The sequence below is a fragment of the Lepisosteus platostomus genome, chromosome 13, assembly GCF_059453375.1.
Source record: "Lepisosteus platostomus isolate fLepPlt1 chromosome 13, fLepPlt1.hap1, whole genome shotgun sequence".
Classification (NCBI taxonomy): Eukaryota; Metazoa; Chordata; class Actinopteri; order Semionotiformes; family Lepisosteidae; genus Lepisosteus; species Lepisosteus platostomus.
Window position 1 is genome coordinate 28,034,393 of NC_142623.1, and position 20,173 is coordinate 28,054,565.

General features: G+C 37.7%; 1 protein-coding gene across 2 annotated transcripts; it reads right to left on the reverse strand.

Annotated features, from left to right (window-relative positions):
* Positions 1 to 2,698: 2,698 nt before the first annotated feature.
* kif3a (kinesin family member 3A) lies at positions 2,699 to 17,306 on the reverse strand. 2 transcript variants are annotated; one of them, XM_088603967.1, is made up of 19 exons: positions 17,037 to 17,306; positions 14,378 to 14,660; positions 13,958 to 14,102; positions 13,609 to 13,693; positions 13,324 to 13,429; positions 12,892 to 13,031; positions 12,442 to 12,639; positions 11,972 to 12,146; positions 10,775 to 10,873; positions 9,104 to 9,175; positions 8,141 to 8,149; positions 7,283 to 7,439; positions 6,402 to 6,582; positions 5,769 to 5,879; positions 5,440 to 5,565; positions 5,050 to 5,103; positions 4,800 to 4,868; positions 4,576 to 4,703; positions 2,699 to 3,780 (listed from the first exon to the last, which is right to left on the reverse strand). In XM_088603967.1, exons 1-19 carry the CDS (start codon positions 17,040 to 17,042, stop codon positions 3,732 to 3,734), a joined length of 2,193 nt encoding a protein of 730 aa, XP_088460093.1. In that variant the 5' UTR covers positions 17,043 to 17,306; the 3' UTR covers positions 2,699 to 3,731. The 2 variants fall into 2 exon arrangements, with proteins under 2 accessions (XP_088460093.1, XP_088460092.1); XM_088603966.1 differs by lacking the exons at positions 8,141 to 8,149; positions 9,104 to 9,175 and having other exon boundaries at positions 17,037 to 17,304.
* Between the last annotated feature and the right edge of the window lie 2,867 nt (positions 17,307 to 20,173).

Below are 20,173 nucleotides of genomic sequence, written 5' to 3' on the forward strand. Positions count from 1 at the left end.
ATCTGTCTGAATTCTAGTACTTGTTTTTGAAAGAGGTCAGGTTTCTTACACCAGATGTTAAAGGTTTGACTGGTTTGAGTAAATGAAATAGTGGAATATACCAACTAGAATCATTCACACAGAAATAGATCCTTTGACCTGAAGCCACTTGTTAACCTACCACACAGCTGAGCTGAGGTCCAACAATGTCAGCTTGAAATTCAAGATGCCAACACTTTAAATTCTAAGGTTAAGTTTGGCAATTCTAGTGCCTATCTTCAGCCATTTTGTACCAACAAAGCAATAAATCTAACAAACAAGACATGTCATAAATGAACTTGAAATTGTTATGTCATAGTTTGTGTTTAGTGGCAGACATTTCAAAAGTTTATGCTTCACCCATCATAGTTTTGTATGTGAATGTCTAGCACTAATATACCAATGAAGAAATAAATACTCATATGGAGCATTAAAACAAATTTTTAACTCTGCATGTTTTTAGAGAGCTCATGTATAAAAATAGAGAATGACTAGTGAATGCAGAAGTTGAATAAGAACTAAGTCATCACATTAGTGAGTTGACTGGGGATAGGAGATGATTTTCCCATTGAACCCTAAGCTTGGTGAAAATCAGGACACCTTCATGCCATCAGAGGAGTTAAGTCCTTTTTTTAGCATTGAATCAAGGTCTCATGGAGACCCCTCTGAATGACACAGCATTTGTGGTGAAGAGCAGGACAATATATTGTTGTGAACAATGGGGGTACAAAAAGTGCTCGCAGTATCTAAAAAAAGCACTATATAAGTGTAAATAATTCTTATATTTCAAATTCTTTGTGCAATGGTGATCTCCTTTAAGCCAAAACATCTATAAAGGCTATGTTCTTTGCAATCCCACTGTTCTAAAACACTGAAAACTACTCTCCTTCATTATATAAGATCACTTTATTGGCCATATATAATTTCTTGTATAAGGAACTGGTGTTTTCACATACCTCGACTTGCTCTCCATGGGCCAGACAGTTAGAGAGGCTTGGGGTCAGAGCCCAGGGTCAGCCATTTATATGGCATCCCTGGAGCAGTTGGGGTTAAGGGCCTTGCTCAGGGGCCCAACAGAGGATTCCTTTGCCAGCTGTGGGTTTCTAACCGCCAACCTTCCAGCCACAGGCGCAGATCCTGAGCCACAGAGCCACCAGATACCATTTATTGTCATTTGGCATTGCTGCATATGAGGGTTTGCTCATTTTTAGGACTGTCTTGCACATAAGTGAACAGTAAGTGAATTGGGTGATGTATTTCTGAATGACTCTTGTATAACACTTATCCAAATAATTACTCGAAACTTTCAAATATTTTATTCTTCTTATCTTGCATCTATAAATGTTAATGTTTTAACTATGATCCACCCTTCATATGTGAGCCATCTTGCTTTTATCAGTAACTTCAGATGATTTAATGATACAATTTAGGAACTAAAAAATGCTATATTTATTTTTCTGCATTTTTGCATAGGAGCCCTTTGAGGTTCTGCTGCTTCATCCATATGCCCAGGAATCATTTCTCCAACGAAGAGGGTTAGGACATCATGATTCTCCTTGTTGATAATGCTAGACTGCGATTCATTGTTCTAGAATGAGGCTCACTTGCCTGCTGTGCTCATCCACAGGCCAAGTCCATCACCACCGGACATATCTAAATCTCCTGTGAACTGCTCTTTGCTTCCTCTGGCTGTATTAATGGTCAAAGTATTGAGAACTCTTTAAAAGGAGCCATATCACCCTACAACTCATAACACACTAAAGCTAAGTGGGTGTGAGCCTGGTCAGTGCCTGGATGAGAGATCTCCTGAGAAAAACTAAGGTTGCTGCTGGAAGAGGTGCTAGTCCTACCCTTTGGTCTGTATGGGTCCTAATGCCCCAGTATAGTGACAGGAACACTACACTGTAAAAAGGTGCTGTCCTTTGGATGAGATGTGAAACTGAGGTGCTGACTCTTTATGGTCATTAAAAATCCCAGGTTGTTTTTTAAAAAAAAGTAGGGGTACTACCCTGGTGTTCTGGCCAAATTTCCCATTGATCTTTACCCATCATGGCCTCCTAATAATCCCCATCTATGAATTACCTTCATCACTCTGTTCTCCTCCCCTCTGACAGCTGGTGGGTGGTGAGCGTACTGGTGCACTTTGGCACTATCCCCATTACCTGTAAAGCACTTTGAGTGGAGTGTCCAGAAAAGCGCTACATAAGTGTAAAGAATTATCACATCACATTAGGAAATGTATCCCTGCCAATATGTAAAAAATGCTTTTCTCTGTAATAATTTGTTGTCCCAAATTCCACCTTGAAGATAAGGTGAAATTCTTCCTAAACCAATGAATATTAGGTCAGAGAGGAAATGCTGGGCATCTATAAAATGTCAAAAATTAATCTTGTTTTTATATATTCGTTAAAATGTTATATATGTATGTTCAGTATTGTGTTCTTTATGTACATTGAGTGTTTCACAATTAAATGAAACCTTTCAAAGCACATAAATCATCACATTCAATATTTCCCCTTCACTGTAAAAACTTTGCAAAAAGCACATTTAACAATGTGAAAACCTCATATTTAAGAAAGAGGGCATCTAACCCAAGGTTATGCTGATGTCACGTAATGTTATTGTTTTCTGTTGTGTATAAGATGGCTTCTGAAACTAAAATAAAAGGCTAAGTCCAGGATGATGTTTTGGGACTGTATAAAATAATTTAATAAATTATAGAGCATCCAGGAGGAAATGGTACACAGAAATGTAAACAATGTCAACATATAAAATAAAGTTAGTTTTTTTTTAAGACTACAGAAAACCACTGGTAATTACATAAAATAAAAACAAGAAATAACGGTTAGTGTTACAACTGAAACAGAAGTGTAAAGGGCTATGCATGCAAGGTTTTCTTAAAACTATCCCAGAGAATACCTAGTGCATATCACTTACTGTAAAGATTAGAAAAAAGTTTTAACTTCTAATACATTTAATGCTGATAACTGCAGAAGCACCACCATTCACAAATGCTATAGATTTCTTTTGTCAAGGACAGCACAATTAAAATGATAGTGTATGCTAAATCGTATAAGGAAAATATGAAACAGTTCTATATACAGTATGGCAACAAAGTCCTGCCTCCTGTCAGTTACTCTCCTAGTAAATAAACGTGAAAGTTTATAACAGTATTTCAGGAATTCTTCAGAATCAAGTTTGTTTTATTTCTGCAAGTATGTAAAAAGTATTGCCTTTGCAAAATAGTTTATAGCAAATAATTTGATATTTAATGCATCTGCTAATAGGCTCAAAACTACAGTCATATACATATGCAATGTTAGAGACAAGTGACACTGCCTAATTCAAGTGTATTTAATAGTCACAAGACACCAATATGCACAGATTATATTCTGTTTAGCACAGGGAGCTAATTACTACTTCAGCAAGTTCCTCTTTACAATTTCAATCAAATCTACAGTATATGTGAATGATTCCTAAATGAGGACAAGCAATACTGCATTATTACTTAAGACAATTCAGATTTGTTTAATTTATTTTAGAAATATTCACTGGTCACCTTAATGGGTAAGATTTTTTTTTTATTGTCCAACAATGTAACACACCTTTCATTTCTATAGAATACTGTCAAGGTACTTAAAACCATTCACTCTTCCTTTTGAAACATTCTGGATTGTAGTGTTGTGGATTTCATCACGCCATTTCTGCTGCCTTTATTGCAGAAGAGAATCAATTGCAGCTTCAGGTTTTGAAGACCTTTTCCTGCAACAAAAGAAATGAAAGGTCAACAACCCCTCTTTTAATGAAATGCTCATTATTTCTGACAAACTGCAAGCTTACACTATTGTACCTAGGCAACTGTTTTATTTGGCAGTTGCATCAAGAAACAATTTTCGACTGTGAGTAACCTTAACCATGTGTAACAGGTCTCATAAGGCAAGATAAGACTGTTGTGGTGGTGTTATTTCCAAGCAGTCTCAAAAGCGTTCAGATCCCACATGGAGAGAGGCTGGCTTTTTGACAGAGCAGATTTGTCCGCTTGCCGGGGTGGTGCAAGGTTCTCCATTGAGAAAATAATTTTCATTTACAAGGATAATCTTTTAAATGGGAAGACCCATTTCTATAACAGGGCATTTATTACAGCGGTTTGAGTGAAAAACCTTGTTTAAGGCACACCTGCCTGCAGTCCAGAGGCCTAATCTCTACTCTAGTAGTATCATTTCCCAAAACTGTATTAGAATCAAGTTTTTGTTTAAAAAGAACTGCAGAGCCTATTGATATCACATTACAGATAAGAAATATTGAGTAACTCAACTTCTTTGTGTAATTTCACACTTCTTTGTGTAAATCTATCACTCCAAACTTCCCTCCAAAAACAATTAAAAAAATAGATAGTAGATGTTTTCTTTCAAGTTTTCCACATAGAAATTGAAAGGTTTTTTTTTTTAATTCAGTGACAGCTGTCACTCAGGATAAAAACCATACGTTTAGAACAATTCCCATTGGGTATAATACCTGGACAACGCCTGCTTTCACATAATTAGTAACCTAATTTACCTCCTGCCAGTCTTAGGGCGTGACCTTCCACTTTTTGAAGTTCTGGGTCTCTCCAGTTTCATCAAAGACTGTCTCAGGCTTTCTTCGGTGTAAGCCAAATACACATGGGACAGGTCAACCTCGAATGGCTGTGTTCAAGAATGAAACGGCAAAGATATTCAGTGTTTGTATAGGTGGGACGTGATCATGCTTTACACAACACGGCATAATCCTGTTTTACTTACATCTTTTTCTTTTTTGTCTGGTACAGGCGTTTGTTTTCTCATATTATTCCCAGTGTAGGCAACACATTTCTATAACAAAAACAGCATTTGTGATTACATGGTGGGTTGATAAAGACATAGCACATCCTCTTACCAAAACCAGAACCCCCTCTTCCCCTGTAACAGATGTTTACAAGGCACAGACCAATGACATAGGTAAGTCCTTAATCTTTTTATCGTTTGTGGCATAAAAACACAGAAGTGTACTTACCAATTGCCATTCCCCAATATCCTCATTCCAATGCACATAGTTTTCAATCATCTCCTAGAAAGGAAAAAGCTGACAATGGATCACATTTATCCACTTGCATCTATTTTAACATTATTTACTTTTAAAGATTCCCTCAATCTGATAAACACATATGCATTTCCCTTCAGTTCATAACCACAAAAGATACCTCTAATCAGCCAGAATATCACTGATTCAAGTAATTTACATGGTTATACAAGCCTATCCAGGATATTCACGATGAGCAAATCAAATGCAGCAACTAAGCAAAAACTCAACATTGCCTAATAAGAGTAAAATACATACAGTCTTAAAATGACAAGAACCTTTTCATGTACTGTAAATGAGTACAAAGAGGGCAATGGAGTTTACCTGATAATCTTGGGGAATGAAGTTGTCAATAATCAGCATCTGCAGACGAAGTTCACGGCTAAGTTGTCTGATATTTTCCAACAGTCCCTCTATTTCCCTTTGGTGCTCCTGCTGTAGGTCAGCCATCTGAAAGAAAAAAGGGACGTATATTTACTGATGCCAGTATTGCCTCAGTATATAAAACATTGCAGGTGCACACTGGTTCCTAAAGCCAGGGTTACTTTTAAAGCACTTTTGCTCAGCAGATGCAAGTGACCATATTTCTGAGTCCTTAGGAAAAAGACAACCTTAAAATAAAATGAATTTATGATTTTTTTTAAGTAGCTTACTTCTGACTTGGCAGCCATCAACATTGTCCAAACTTTCTTCAATTTCTTCGTCTTTCCTTGAGCTTCTTCTTGTAAGCTTGTGTACTTCTCTTCAATATCAAGGCGTTCTTGCTGTTTTGAAGCAGTGGAAATAAAAAAAAGACAATTCCTGTGCCTACTCCAACTGATACAAACTACTCTGATTCAATCAATATTGGCCACTCCTGCAAAAATTAACATACTTCACAGATGTGTTTCCTTAGCACATGTTAGCAAGATGCATATAAATCTGCTGCTCAAAATGCTTGTTCACATGAACAATTAACATGTCAATATGAATTCACAAGAACATGCACAGGTCGGAAATGCTTTGTTATAAAATGTAGACAAGCATTAACGTAATTTCAGAATGCTTCTTTTTTGGTTTAGAGATTTAGGAATTTGGGATTCTTCTGCCATACCAAATGCTGCTGGTTGAGTCACTCAGGAGCACAGTGATTTCATATATAAATAAAAGGAGCTGAACTGTTTATATGTAATTACCGTTCTGAATTATGATAAGCTTTGGGCCTTATACAACACAAGTAAAGGAGCAGTCCCCAGAGTCGAGCCAGTTGAGCCTGGCCACCACTTGGTGTGGAACCTCCCCATCACCTCTTTTTCCTCCAGCTCTCTGCGCAGCTGCTCAGCTCTTTTGCGTCTCTCTTCCAGTTCATTGTTGGACTCTTCCAGCAGCTTCTCCTGTTCTTCTGCTTTAGCCAGAAGATCTACTCCTCCAACTATCACCTTCTTCTCCAGAGCAGAAAGCTTCTCCAATAGGAGGTGATGCTCTTGCCTTTAATAGGAAACAGCAAAAGTAAAGATGTGAGGCAACTATTTCTACACACAACCATGCATGCCACGTGGTTAACCGATACATTTAAGCCTTAATCTGATCAAGACTTCACAGTCATAAAGCAATTACTCTGTTTCAAAGCTGAAGTTCTTCAAGTGAGTTTATCTTTTTGGCAAATGTAAAAAAATATGATCTGAAGCTATGAGGTGACGTTTAGGCCATTATTCAAACTCTCATACACACACACACAAATTGCTCTCATATACACAGAAAACGGTCTCACATCCACTAGTTTTACTGGGCACATACACATAAAACCCATTCACATTCACTAGTTTTGCCTCTCACGTTCACATTGCGAAGGTGTGTTTTAGGTGTATGTGCGAGATAAAACTAGTGAATGCGAGAGCTTTTTGTGTGTATGTGAGAGCAATTTGTGTGTATGTGAGAGGTAAAGTTTGAATAATGGCCTAAACAGCACCTCATAGTAATTGCACATTATGTATATTATAGAGATAAATCTTTCCATTACTGTAGAAAATACAACAAGAGTAGGTGAAGGAATGTGACTGCTCTGGCTTTTAAAGCACTGATCTTATGTTAGTTAACTTAATGCCTAGGTATAAACAGGGTGTTCTTCACACAAATCTTCTGTGCACAACGCTCTAGCAAGAACCAAGATGCAAAAATCAACCCTTACTGGGCTTTCAATAGGTCTTTTTCTCTTTTCTCCAGCTCGGCTCTGGCCTTGTTCCTCTCTTCCTCCTCCATGTCCAGTTTGGCTTCAAGAGCCTTTTTTTCCTCCTCAATCTTGGCTTGCATCTCTACCATCTTATCAGGAGAGACCTTCTTTTTTCCTGAAAGCAAACCAAGACTTGAATAATGGAAAATGTTCATTTGAGTGGCCTGGAATTAACAGAAGATATTATCAACAGCAGCTTAAAATTATTTAAAATCCCAAGGCCAGTGGAGGACAAAAAAAACAAATTAAATAACGTAGGTGTTCTGCCAGGATAATTAAGACAGGATTAATTACTTTTCTGCAAATGTTCAACCCTTCAAAATTTGTTTTGCACCATTTTTCATTTATGCTGACATTGACCTATTATGTTGCCTATTAAGACATCTAATAATTTAGGTATGGAAATGCATTCTAAACCAAATACGCATCTATCAAATAAGTACGGTACAAATGATAAGGATTAGACAAGTTTTAAAAAACAACTCAAGTTATACAGTAAATGTCACCACAATCTCTGCACCAGATAAGAAATACCAGTTTCTGTTCCAGTTCCTGGAAATTTCCAATTCTCTAAGTTAGATATTTTTTGTAAGATATTGGCATCTTTTAACTTAATTAAATCCAAACACACTTCACTGCAAGAAATGAAAAGGCTACATTCTGGAATGAAAACATAAATGAAGAATCTGTGTACAAACACAAGACGTAAACACTCATTCACTACTAACCATTTGGACATCTAGGACCACTACTACTAACTGACATAAGTTTAAATACTATTAGAATAATGGGGTAAAAAAAGTTTATGAAACCAACCTGTTTGGTCTTGCATTAAGAAGTAGAAATTAGCAAGTCAGAGAGGCAGCATTTGCATCAAGAAAGGAGAAAGAAGAAACAACATTACTTGTTGAATTCAAAAGCCAAGATAATTTCAAAAGCTGCATGTTTGAAGCGCGAAAAGGGGGAAAACATAAGCATGAACCAGAAACCAAATGAGAGACAATGAAATGGCCCATTCAAAATGATGCAGCAGTTTGTTAAATAAGGAGTTAAACAGACCTTTTGTAATAAGTTTCTCAAACTACTCATATTCAAAAAGTCAACAAGAGGCCTAAACTTGAAATATAAGAAATCACTTTTTTTTTTTAATAGAGGGATGTTCGACATGGAGGAATAAATAAATTACAAAGCACAATTACACTCTAGTATACTACCGATGCTACACAACTGTGTAGTGTTCCAGACGTTTCCACAGAAAATGAAAAGATGGTTGGTGAAAAACAATGTCCGAGGACAAAGACATTTTTTACTTTCATTTCGTAAAAGAAGGCTGCTTAGCCTTCGCGTTATGACATGCTATTACGAAATGTATGTTCCATACCAGATTAAATTACACTGGTAACAGTTTTGCATCATATTCAAACTGCAGAAATTAATTTCCCTTCTTTCAATGGAGATAATTGACTAAATTTAAAAAACTTTTCTTGTCTCTCCTGTTGATCAAATACTGTAAAAAAGATGAGAAATTAAACATTTACAATGACTTAAATGAAGAACATACTGTACATTACACACGCATGACAGGTGCATGCATTAAATGCGATGAAGAAGGAAAAATGCATGCAATTTGATTCTTCTTTTCAGCTGTTGTTTCATCTTGTTTTTAGGGAGCAAAATAAGACAGGAAGAGCCTCTGTTTTAAAAGATGACCAAAGCAGAAAGGGGTGGGTAGGGGGACTAAAGAGGAGTTGGGTGTCTTTTGAAACAGCTCCCACTCACTAGTATGGGATTTCTGCAGAGAGTTCTGTATAACAGAACAGGCGGAGTCTGAGCTACTGCTGCTGCTACTGCCTGCAAAAGAGAGAGACAAGCTCCACAGCAAACCCAAGACAGGACAGGGCAAAAAGCAGAATGATGGGTAGACCCCAGAAAGTCTGGAACAGTGCTCATCATTTAGCTCTGGAAAATGACACTCTCCACCTACCCACAGGGCAGGCTCCAGCTGAAGCAATTTGTGTACAATGCCACATGTGGTTCCTTCTTGGCGTTTTTCCATCGGTTACATTTCCTAACTCATACACCCCATTTCATCTCAAGACAACCTCTATGTGCCAAACTCTTTTCTAGGGGAAATTGGCTTCTGAAATAGCGAGGTCCAGCATCACAACACTCATATTGGCTACACCTTACCTCGCGGGTGACCTACAGTAACATAGGAATCCTGACCTAGGGCAAAGTTAGACAAGTAAAAGCAGCCCTAAGACCTCCTGGTGCAGTGCATCAGATAGGCTTCAATTGATTTTTTTCCCCTAATTATGACCAATACTGTATTTTAATAATTGGAATAATTTAGACCATTCATTCAACATTAAAGTTAATCTATAATCAGTTACCAAACACAGTGATTGACACTGTGAAGTATACTGTACTTCATTACTCTCAAAATATTGCATTTCAGGTATACCTATTTCATATTCAAAGAGTTTTATTTTTGAGGACATGCTTTTTCGCAAATATCTTGACAAATGATTTGTATTGGCTGAAGGCATGATTTTTTAAATACAGTACATAGTAACATTTTAAGGAGAACAACAACTTTGGAAAAACACATACAAATACAAGAAAGCTTTTAAGAAAAGCATAAAAAAGCTAGTGTTCAATCAAATTATCAACAGCTACTTTGCAAAACAAAAATTTTGCAAAAAATGTTGATAACTGGGGTTGCATCTAATCTGCCTATATATTACATTATTGTGGTTATTATGAGACTTATTTTACAACAAAATAGTTTTTTTGAAGTCAGTGACAATTTAAGAGCAAATGTTTTAATAAAGCCTAAGTTGAAAGAATTCCTTTCTATATAAACCACTCTGGAAGTTAAAAGTATTCTTAAACAATAAAATGGTTAGGACAAGTAAGCCTTTTTACGAAGACAAGGTTTTAATTAGGTACGGTGGTCTTTTACGGTCCTAAATGTACTGCAACAGGCTTGTTCCACAATATTTTGGACAGTGAAACAATCTGCCTTTAATTCAGCACACTAAGTGATTCTCGGATTAAAATATTTAGCCATCTTAAAATTGTACCCGGAGGTACCGCAAAAGATGAAATTCTAACCCTCCAAGCGCAAACCCGATAAGGAACATACAAAATAAAAATGACAGAGTTGACAAAAATATCTGTAAGGCAGATGTTGTGATATCCTAAAAATCGACTGCGTGAACGCAAAGGAAATGATAAACCGCTGCATTGTTGAAGCGGCCTGTGTTCCAGTCCCTTCTCTTTTCAGCAAAATCTCTGGGTTATCTACTATGCAAATTACATTACAGAAAATGCTATGCAAGGAATTAGAAACACCCACGTTTAACTATGTCATAGAACCATGTAAACATGCATCGGCACCAACATTCAGTGACTTTGGGGAGGCAGAGTGTTCCAATGCATACATACCTCTCCGCTTCCTTCTTTTCTCTCCCCCCTCCCCTACTTCTCCATCTTCATCTTCCATTTCGTCTGACCCGCTGCCTTCAGAGCCGGAAATCTCTTCCCCTGGATGATGAGAAACATACTCTAAAAATTCACACACTTATGCATTATTTACTTCTCACAGTTTTAGAATGTTCCCCCTCGAAAACCCGGGCGAAAGAAAGGAACAACTGCAGCTGTGTAGCATTTTTTTTTATCAGAAAGCACTTCACAGATGGGAAGAGACCGGCTTCATCCACCACTGATGTGGGGCATCACTCTGGGTGAGGCAAAGAAGGGATTATGCAGCAGCTCAGGTGAAAGAGTGAAAAATTTGTTACCATCCATCCCTCCTCAAAGTACAGTATATCTTTGGATTGTGAGAGGGAACCCATGCGAACACAGGGAGAATATACAGACTCCCCTTAGATATCACCCCAGGTCCAGAATTAAACTCAGGACCCCAGCACTATGCTAATCACTGTGTCACCCAATTACTTTACCCAATTAATTAATTTGTGTGTGTAAGCCCAAAGAGGAATTCACACAGGATGCCAGAGGTAACACCTGTACACTTTTCTGAACAGTGCAGTGGGATCTTCAATGACAAAGTAGTCAGAGCCTCGATTTAAAAGACTCAAAGGACTTCACCTCCTCCAGCAGTGGCCCCCCATCACCATACCGTGGTATCAGTTTTGGAAATCGTGGTCCAGCTGCGGTGGAAGAATTCACCACTTACAGCAGCAACCTCTTCAAGGCCTCCAATCCTATTATTGACCAAGTCAACGTTGCTTAGTTTCTGAGATTTAAAGAGATCAGTCTACAAGGTGGCAACAGTAAACTGAAACCTTTCCAGGAATGCCTCATAAGCAAAAGCATAAGTACTGAAAAGACTTAAGATGAAGCACTTTGAAATCTTCAGTTTTTTTACTATTTATATGGTTAGTTACTACATTAGTATATTCCTTCAAGAAAAATATATATCTTTAACCTTTTAACTTGGTAAATCTTGTGATAAACAATGTGATTTCCAAGACATTAAATGTAGCTTTTAATGGCTCTAGGCTGCCATCTAGCTACTGCACACCTTTAGTGTTAAGGTATTATATATGTAATGAAGCTTGGACTCTACAATAAACTGCAGCTTTGCACGTTTATCGAACAGTACTTTAAATTCCATACCTTCTTCCAGTTTTTTCTTGAGGTCTTCAATCTCCTTTTGGAACTGGCGCAACAAGGCATCCTTAGGATCCTCATTGATTCTGGCTTTATTCTTGATGTTCTTGGCACGGTTAGCATATCGAAGAGTGCTGATGGTCTCATCATAATTATAGTCAGCTGGTCCAATGTTTGCACACTGCAAAGTGAGGCAGGGAAAAAGCATAGTAAAATAACTTGAGGAAATTAAGAGAACATTAAAAAAGCAAACTAAGGATGCACAGTTTTGCAATTGTTAAAACTGTCAAATATGGAATTATTTCTCCATTTCTCCAATTGGTAATTGTTTTACCATTTTTTTCCATGGGACTGTAAAATGATGAACTGGTTTCAGTTCATTTCTGAGCATGAGAAAAGAAACTAAAGTTCTGTACAACATAAAGGGTCCATGAAATACCTGAGCCCACTCACAAAAAGACACCCTGTTCTATTACCATCATGGTCTTTGAGTTTCCACCCAGAGAGTCTTGAAGCAGACGGGTGAGTTTCGAGTTCCTGTAGGGCACATGGGTACTCTTGCCATCCACTAATGCAGAGATAACATTGCCCAGAGTGGAGAGGGACAGGTTGATTTTTGTGGCCTCTTTTAGACGCTGCCCTGTAGCTCCAGTTTTTCCTTGTCTCTCTGACCCCTAGGATGAAAACATGAGAGCTTTTTACAAGAAAGAAAAATCACTTTCACTTTGCTTATAATATTAAGTCATACAAGTTACTCCTGAGTTACATGCACATGTATGAACATTCATTGATTTAACACATGTAATTTACTTAAATGACAGGACTTGAACTGCAGCAAAATGTGCCCTGACACTATTTTTTATGTTTCCAATACATTCTTTTTTAAGTGGTTGGGGGTTTCGGATGGTGACTGGTTCTGTACTCACAGCGAGATCCACAAGGTGTAGCTTTCCCATCCTCACATGTTGGTTTCCATCAATTCCCTTCTCACTGCACTCAATTGTGATTGTAAAAATGGCATGGGAACGAGAGCTGTGCTCGTTCATATTGGTGGCTCCAACAGAACCTGAACAGAGGAGTTTTGAAACAGCAACTTATGAAATGCCCTTACATTCAGTGAGTTCGCCCTGCTGCCTTGTCAACACTCATTTTAATTTCATGTTGCCAAGTTAAACAGAGTTTTGATCAGAGTTCACAGAATACCTGTTATTTTCATTTTAACTATTGTTCAGAATATACCAAAACATTCACAGCGGTTTACTAAGTGTTACACTAAGTGTGGCCCACCTAGTCTGTCATGTCTTCGGAAACAATAACAATAATGTGATTTAATAAAACAAATAAATGGAAATCCTTACGGTTCTTATGTCCTAGTGTCATAATCCTGTCCATATCATCCGCGTTGTTTACTACATATCCAGACAAATCCTTAATGTACACCCCAACATCTGGCCTCTCCTTGACCTGAGCAACAAACAAACAAACAAACAAACAAACAAACAAACAAACAAACAATGTAATGACAGCAACAAAAATAAAGCCACATCTCACCGTCAAAAATAGCAATTTCATTTTTTAATAGACTTAGTATCTGAATAGGACACTTGACAATTTTTTACTCTAAAAATAACATCTCAACGCACCTCCAGTCTCTGATTCTGATCTTTTCCTAGCAGGTCTTTCACTTCTTCATTGTAAATTTCCAGATAGGATACTCTAACCAGGAACCTGAAGAGGAAATAAAAATATTTTTTTCGTTTGCCTTTTGTTCTCAGGGTAATGGAGAATTGCTCAAACACTCTCCGCGTCTGTGTTATTGCCACACTCCCTTTTCCACTTAAGCAAAATAAACATCCTACTGGCAAGGAGAAACAGTGGTTACAAAAAACATAAAATAAAATTAGTGCCTACAAAAAAGGATGCATCACTCCTACCAACTTTGCCTTCTGAAATCTGAAACGTTTGAGAAAGTGAACTGTTCAGGCTTCCCACCTAGTGTCACCTTCTGCTTTGGCAATGTGGCCAAAAACATGGGCGAAAGAATTTGGTATGATTCCTCTGAGCTCAGGCACTGCTCTCACACCTTCCATCGTGAAGGTCTTTCCAGTTCCAGTCTGCCCATAGGCAAATATTGTACCTAAAAATAAGAAGCTTTAATCAGAAATCGAAAACAACATCCAACGCTCTCCCTTACATATCCCCAAACCAGCAAAAACGGTACAATACATCCCACCTCAAATTTTACTTCCAAATTTGTCTTAGAAAATCCGAATGCAAAAAACAAATCAAACCTGAATTTACTTTATTTGCACTCCTTTATCAATAAGTCATAAAGAGCCCCACAAGGCCTACAAACCCTCTTACATTCATGATGCTCTTTAAAGTCACCGTTGTGCTCCAAAGGCAACTCACCATTGTATCCTTCTAACACTGAATCGATTATGGGCCGAGCGGTTAAGTTATACACGTCAAGCTGCTTGCTTTCAGGTCCAAACACTGTGTCAAAAGTGAAGGTTTTGGGAGGTTCGTTGGGAGAATCGATTTTATTGACAGTTATGGTCCCACGGATCTCGTCCACGGTGACAGCCTGCTTGTGACCCATCATTCTCTCTTTCTGGTTGATTGGTCGACATCGCACCACCACCTTGACATTATCACTGACCTCCGATTTCTCAGGTCTGTCCAGCTTGTTACTCTGTAGAAATAAGAGAATGTTAAGTGGACAGGTACTATACATAAGTATGTAAATACCTTCAAGAACTCATGAACTTATAATCAGCAGCTATATTACCCTGCAGCTCAAATGGGAAATCCACTGAAGCTAAGCAGGTGTGAGCCTGGCCTATATATAGGGTTGCTGCTAAGGAGGTGTTAGTGGGACCAGTAGGGAGCTCACCCTGCAGGCTGTGTGAGTCCTAATGTCCCAGTATAGTAATGGGAAGATTACACTGTAAAAAAGCACCATCTTTCAGATGAGACGTAAAAATGAGGTCCTGATTATCTGTAGTCATTAAAAATCTCAGGGGATCTCTCTAAAAGAGTAGTGGTGTCATCCTGGAGCCTTGGCTAAATTTAACCCTCGCTTTTATCAATAATGGCTGCCTAATAATCCCCATCTATTCATCACTATGTTCACCTCCTGGTGCTAGCTGGTGTATGTGGTGAGCATACTGGAACACTATGACTGCCGTCGCATGATCCAGGTGGGGCTTCACATTGGTGGTGGTGGAGGGGAGTCCCTATTACCTGTAAAGCGCTTTGAGTGAAGTGTCCAGAAAAGCACTATATATGTGTAAGTATTATTATTTATTATGTTACCCATTCATTACCAAAAGTCACAAATTCTGGTAAAGGTTACGACAAGCCAAAGCCCATCACAGAATCAGGGGGTGTGAGGGGGACGAAGAGCTCACAGACTGCACTCTCCCTCTGGACTCCACACTCTTACTGTAGGGCCACAAAGAAAGTTACAGTTTAGAAGCCCAGAACTAGTCCTTGGGTAAAGACAGGAAACCAGCGCCCCCTGGTGACAGTCCAAGAGCACACCACAATCCAGATTTCCAAGGGAGGAATCAACTTTAGAACTTAACCTGGAAGCAGCAGCATTAACTACTACTAGGCAGTCCTTTATTATATTATGCCCAACCCCTAATAAATACAACATCCAAGCACAAGGTCACGAGTGTTGTACCAGGACATAGTCATGGTCTCTCATAGTCATCATCAATGTTCACAGAATACTACGCTACATGTCAGAAAAAGTGTCTCCACATCCATGAGCTCTGTAAGTATACGCAAAAAAAGACAGGGACAACGCCACAATGTAACTAAAGCAACTCCAAAGTTAAATTCTATTTGATAAAATCATCAACAGGTATTTTAACTGAGCTTCACCTTCGTTTATCTACTTATCCCCTTCGTGTGAGTATAGTATGCGTGTTTGTGGGTGGGGGCCATTGTGTACTATAAATTGTTTTACTGTATATTTTTAATTGTTTTTGATAGCTACACCTAAAAAATATGGTGAAAGATCATTCGCCTTCACGTTGTAAACGGGTGTTCCAATGCTTCATTAAAAACAGCATGTACATGTACTAAATTAAACGGTAATTACAAGCAGGACAAATGAATTCTGCCAGTGGCCTCTAAGAACTAACTATACTATATTATAAAATAATAATTTTACCTTCCTTGAGAAGAAAAGGCTAATGCACCTTAAAACCTTGATGAAATTTGCTATTCTAGTGTGAAATCTTGCACTGAATTTTAAAATAGTTGCCTGACGCCCTGTTCTGGTGATGCTGTCATTCTGCAATGTTAAGGACAGAATGAGTGTGTGCAGTGAAGCCTGTATCCAAATTATCAATAATATTAACTACAACAGGGAGAAATATGGAGATGGGCCTAGTAATGTATCTGATGATGTCTCTGCCCAGCATCGCACTGCTGTAAACTGAACTGTCTCCATCCTGTCGCCAAGGTTATTGTACCAACCAGTTTATAATAATTGCTTCAAACAGAAATTTCACCGAGGCATAAAACAAATAAGCTAGTTTCCGTATGTGGAAAGAGATTAAACCTGATTAAAACAGACGATGCAGACTTTGCGTTTTTAATTTGCATGGCTTGTTTACAAAAACGCAGGAAGCAGTATAACCTACTATGATTATATAACAACAATATTACACAAATCACAGACGGTATGAACAATACTCTACATTTTAAGTATTAAATTAACTAAACAGACCCACTGACATGAATTAGATTATTTTAAGAGAATTGGTATTTGTAGCCGGTTGAGTGGAGAATCGTAAAAATGTCTTCAATCGGGAAGAACGGTGATTATTCCTGTAAATGCGTAAAGAAGCGTGGACATACAGTACTTTTCTTGCACATTTTCGCCATCCAGTTCGTGCATAAAGCCGAGACTGTCCCAAGATATCTCTCCGCTAACAAACCAGCCTGCCATAGCAACACGGCAATTCCATAGAGAAAGGGAGGTACCACGGCTAAACTGACTTATATCATGTACACATAAACTGATTTCGATCACAAGAAAGAGATTCCCTACCGGCATTTTCTCAAAATACGAGAATTGTCTCCAGGCAGACGATAGGATGTTCTTGCATTCGTCGTTAAAACGAAACAGGCCTAAGTACCGATCTGATTTTTGAAAAATTAAAAACACCGAAGGCAGAGTCACAGCGCTCACTTAGGTGATAGGCATTTTTTTTTCTCCTCACGGAATTACTGAGCATGTGCAGTTTCCCTTTTCCAACTGTTGTAGGGAATAGGAAGGACTGACATAAAAATTGTCCATTTGGAAGTAGAAATCTTCCCAAGCCAACCAATCAACTTCATTTAAAGGTAAATCTTTTGTCGATGATGTCATGTGAATGAAAGACTGTTTAACCAATAATAATACAGAGACGAACAAAATTACCCAATCGAAGTGGACAGAGGGAAGGACTAACAAAAAAAATGCAATGAAAATATTACCTTAAGGTCGTCGTATTTATTATATTATGCAGCAAAACCAGATTACTCTTTTCATTGTGGAATTAACTCCTATTTCTTCTTCAAATACTGTTAAACTAATCATAAATATTTGTTGTTCATTTATGTGTTAATATTGAGTAATAAATACTAGCAAATAATAATAATAGTAATTTAATTAGCCGCTTTCCTCTGTTTTATTTGCGTATACAGTACTGTAGTTAAAATGTCTGAGACGTGTACAGCCGTTGTAAAGCCAGCAGATGGCACCGTTGTGCGACAAGAATCCTCTGTTGGAAGAAAGGAAATAAGATGCAAAATGTACTAAAATCAAAATAATAATAAATTATATCAGCTCTCGAGGAAACTTTAACGGCATGTTTCTGTTTTTTTAATTACTGGAGCAGCTTGAGTGAGAAATCTAGGAGAGTTCTGACACAAACAAGATTTTCCATAGGCCATACTTTTTTCTAACTGCTTTATTATTATGTGATTTCAATAACATATTTCGAGATAGGATGCTTTTAAATACAATAGTTAGGCATATAAAAATATATAGGCATATGACTTTAAACACATAACCAGTTACAATTACTTAAAAATAAAATTAGTTTACTATATGTTTAAAGACTTTGGTGTTGTAAGGAACAATACAAATTGGCAGAAATGAACAGAAATCATGAAAAACAACAAAATGTAAACATTATTTCACCTTTAGATTGTGCATTGTATTTAAAACAGATGGCCTTGCTTAAGTGCCCACCCTGCAAATGCTAAAGAACTGTCAAACGTTTTGCATAAAATAAAACAAGGATTTCTCACATATAACGATAGCAATGTGAGTATTGCGCAAGACAATGACAAATAATGTGGCACAAAACAGCAGAAACAACAAGAAAAAAAAACATTGTACCTCACACATGATAAAATTATAACGAGACATGGTCGGTATGCTTTATAAGCAAGTTCCTCATGTGGCTGATAATCATGAACCTTTTGGTGATTTCATTTGATCTGGGTTAGCTCCATTTAAAGGCTGCTCTAATTGAGCTCTGGGACACTGACATTTTGTCAGCTTTTCTGGGCTCGTGGCTGAGGTTTGATGGTAAATTTGAAATTTTGCCCCGGGCTGTCTGCAGGGCCAAGGCCGTAAAAGTGATAGCAGCATCTGCTGTGGGAGACCCGCAGGTCCTGTGTAGACTGCTGTTCTCTTTCCTCTGGCAGCTTCAAAGCCAGTTTGCAGTAAACATTATCCAGACTAGTCCACAGCAAACTATTATGTGCAGAATTGCTGTGGTCAGCTCCTGTTCTCAAAAGTGCACACTCAGAGCTCCTTCCTCAATTTAAGGTAATGATTCTGTATTTCAATGCAGTAATAAACATGAAACAATTTACTACAGGGAAAAAAGTAAGACCCTGATATTTTAAAACAGTTTTTTTTCAAGTTTTTCTTTTAAGCTCTATTGTAAAATATTGGACTGTGAATACTTGTTCTTTTAACATTTACTTTTATTTAATTTGAGTCCATATGGCCAGATTACGATAATTCATTTACTAATTTTTAATAAACGTTTTCATAAAAATGAAAAACAAAATTCCCCCAAAACTGACTACACTACAATATATGTATTTCTGAGTCAATTTCTCTGTTTTCTTAGAGCATTCTAAATCTATAGATATAATAAATAATGCATATTTTGTATAATATTCATCTTGGAGGCAGCAAGTTGAGCAAGTGGTATCTTCAGCAAGTATGCAGAAGCTAACTGTCCATTTACTGTATGCCTTTAGCTTTGTTCTTGATCATGTTTTGGGTTCAGGGCTGGGTAATAAAAAATCAGACCTCTGATATATTTACTCTGTGCTGTTCATGTTCCATAGAAGTACTAACCTATTGCTGTTGCTTCATCAAAATAAAAATACCCAAGCAGTTCTTAATTGTGGTGTGATGTATAGGTATATCTATTAATGAGATTCATACTCCATAATAGATAGTAAATCCCATCTTAAAACAGGTAAAGCTTTAGTTTCATGAGGCTGCCAGTTTCCTTCCTTAGCATCCAATGCTGATTTAGTCATGATTTTTTCAGAATTAAACAAACATTTCAAAAGCATTGTTTTGGAGTGATACAGGTGACTAGTGTGACCTTTGCAAAGCCATTTCTTCATAAAAATGCAGTTGGCACCATGTCTTATTATCTGACACTAAAGAAACAAACTGTGGTTAATAAACAGTAATTGGGTGAATGGAGAATCAAGTACACATGTGCCATGATCTTCTTTCACGTTGACTACATCTTAAGGGGAAAAATAATGCTGCAGAATGTTAGAACAGTAACCTAATATACAACATGTGTGTTTTTGTGAGGTCTCTTTGAAAAGTTTTAAAACCAGTGATGACAGCTCTGTCTTTGATGTTGTGTCTGTGTGTCCAAGGTAGACAACGTGCTCTTGTTTCACCTCAGGGGTGTAGATGTGATGCAGCAGAAGACTGCCATGAAACTAAAGGTTCTTGCTCAGATCTAATGACTGTGTGTGCATAATGTAGAATGAACTTATCCGTTCTGCCTCCCTCCCACCCCCAAAACACACGTCCTGCACACATTCTTCAACACTCCGGTCACCAGTGGCAGCTCAGAAAGGAAGTGGGGAAGAACAGCAATATTTCATGACACTATGCCTTTATTTACTGTTCATTATGAGGATTAGACA

Coding starts and splice junctions, on each gene's coding strand:
- kif3a (XM_088603967.1), bottom strand. Junction 12,147..12,441: donor GAAACTCAAAGACCATGATG/GTAATAGAACAG, acceptor CTCACTTTGCAG/TGTGCAAACATTGGACCAGC. Junction 4,704..4,799: donor CAGACAAAAAAGAAAAAGAT/GTAAGTAAAACA, acceptor TCTTGAACACAG/CCATTCGAGGTTGACCTGTC.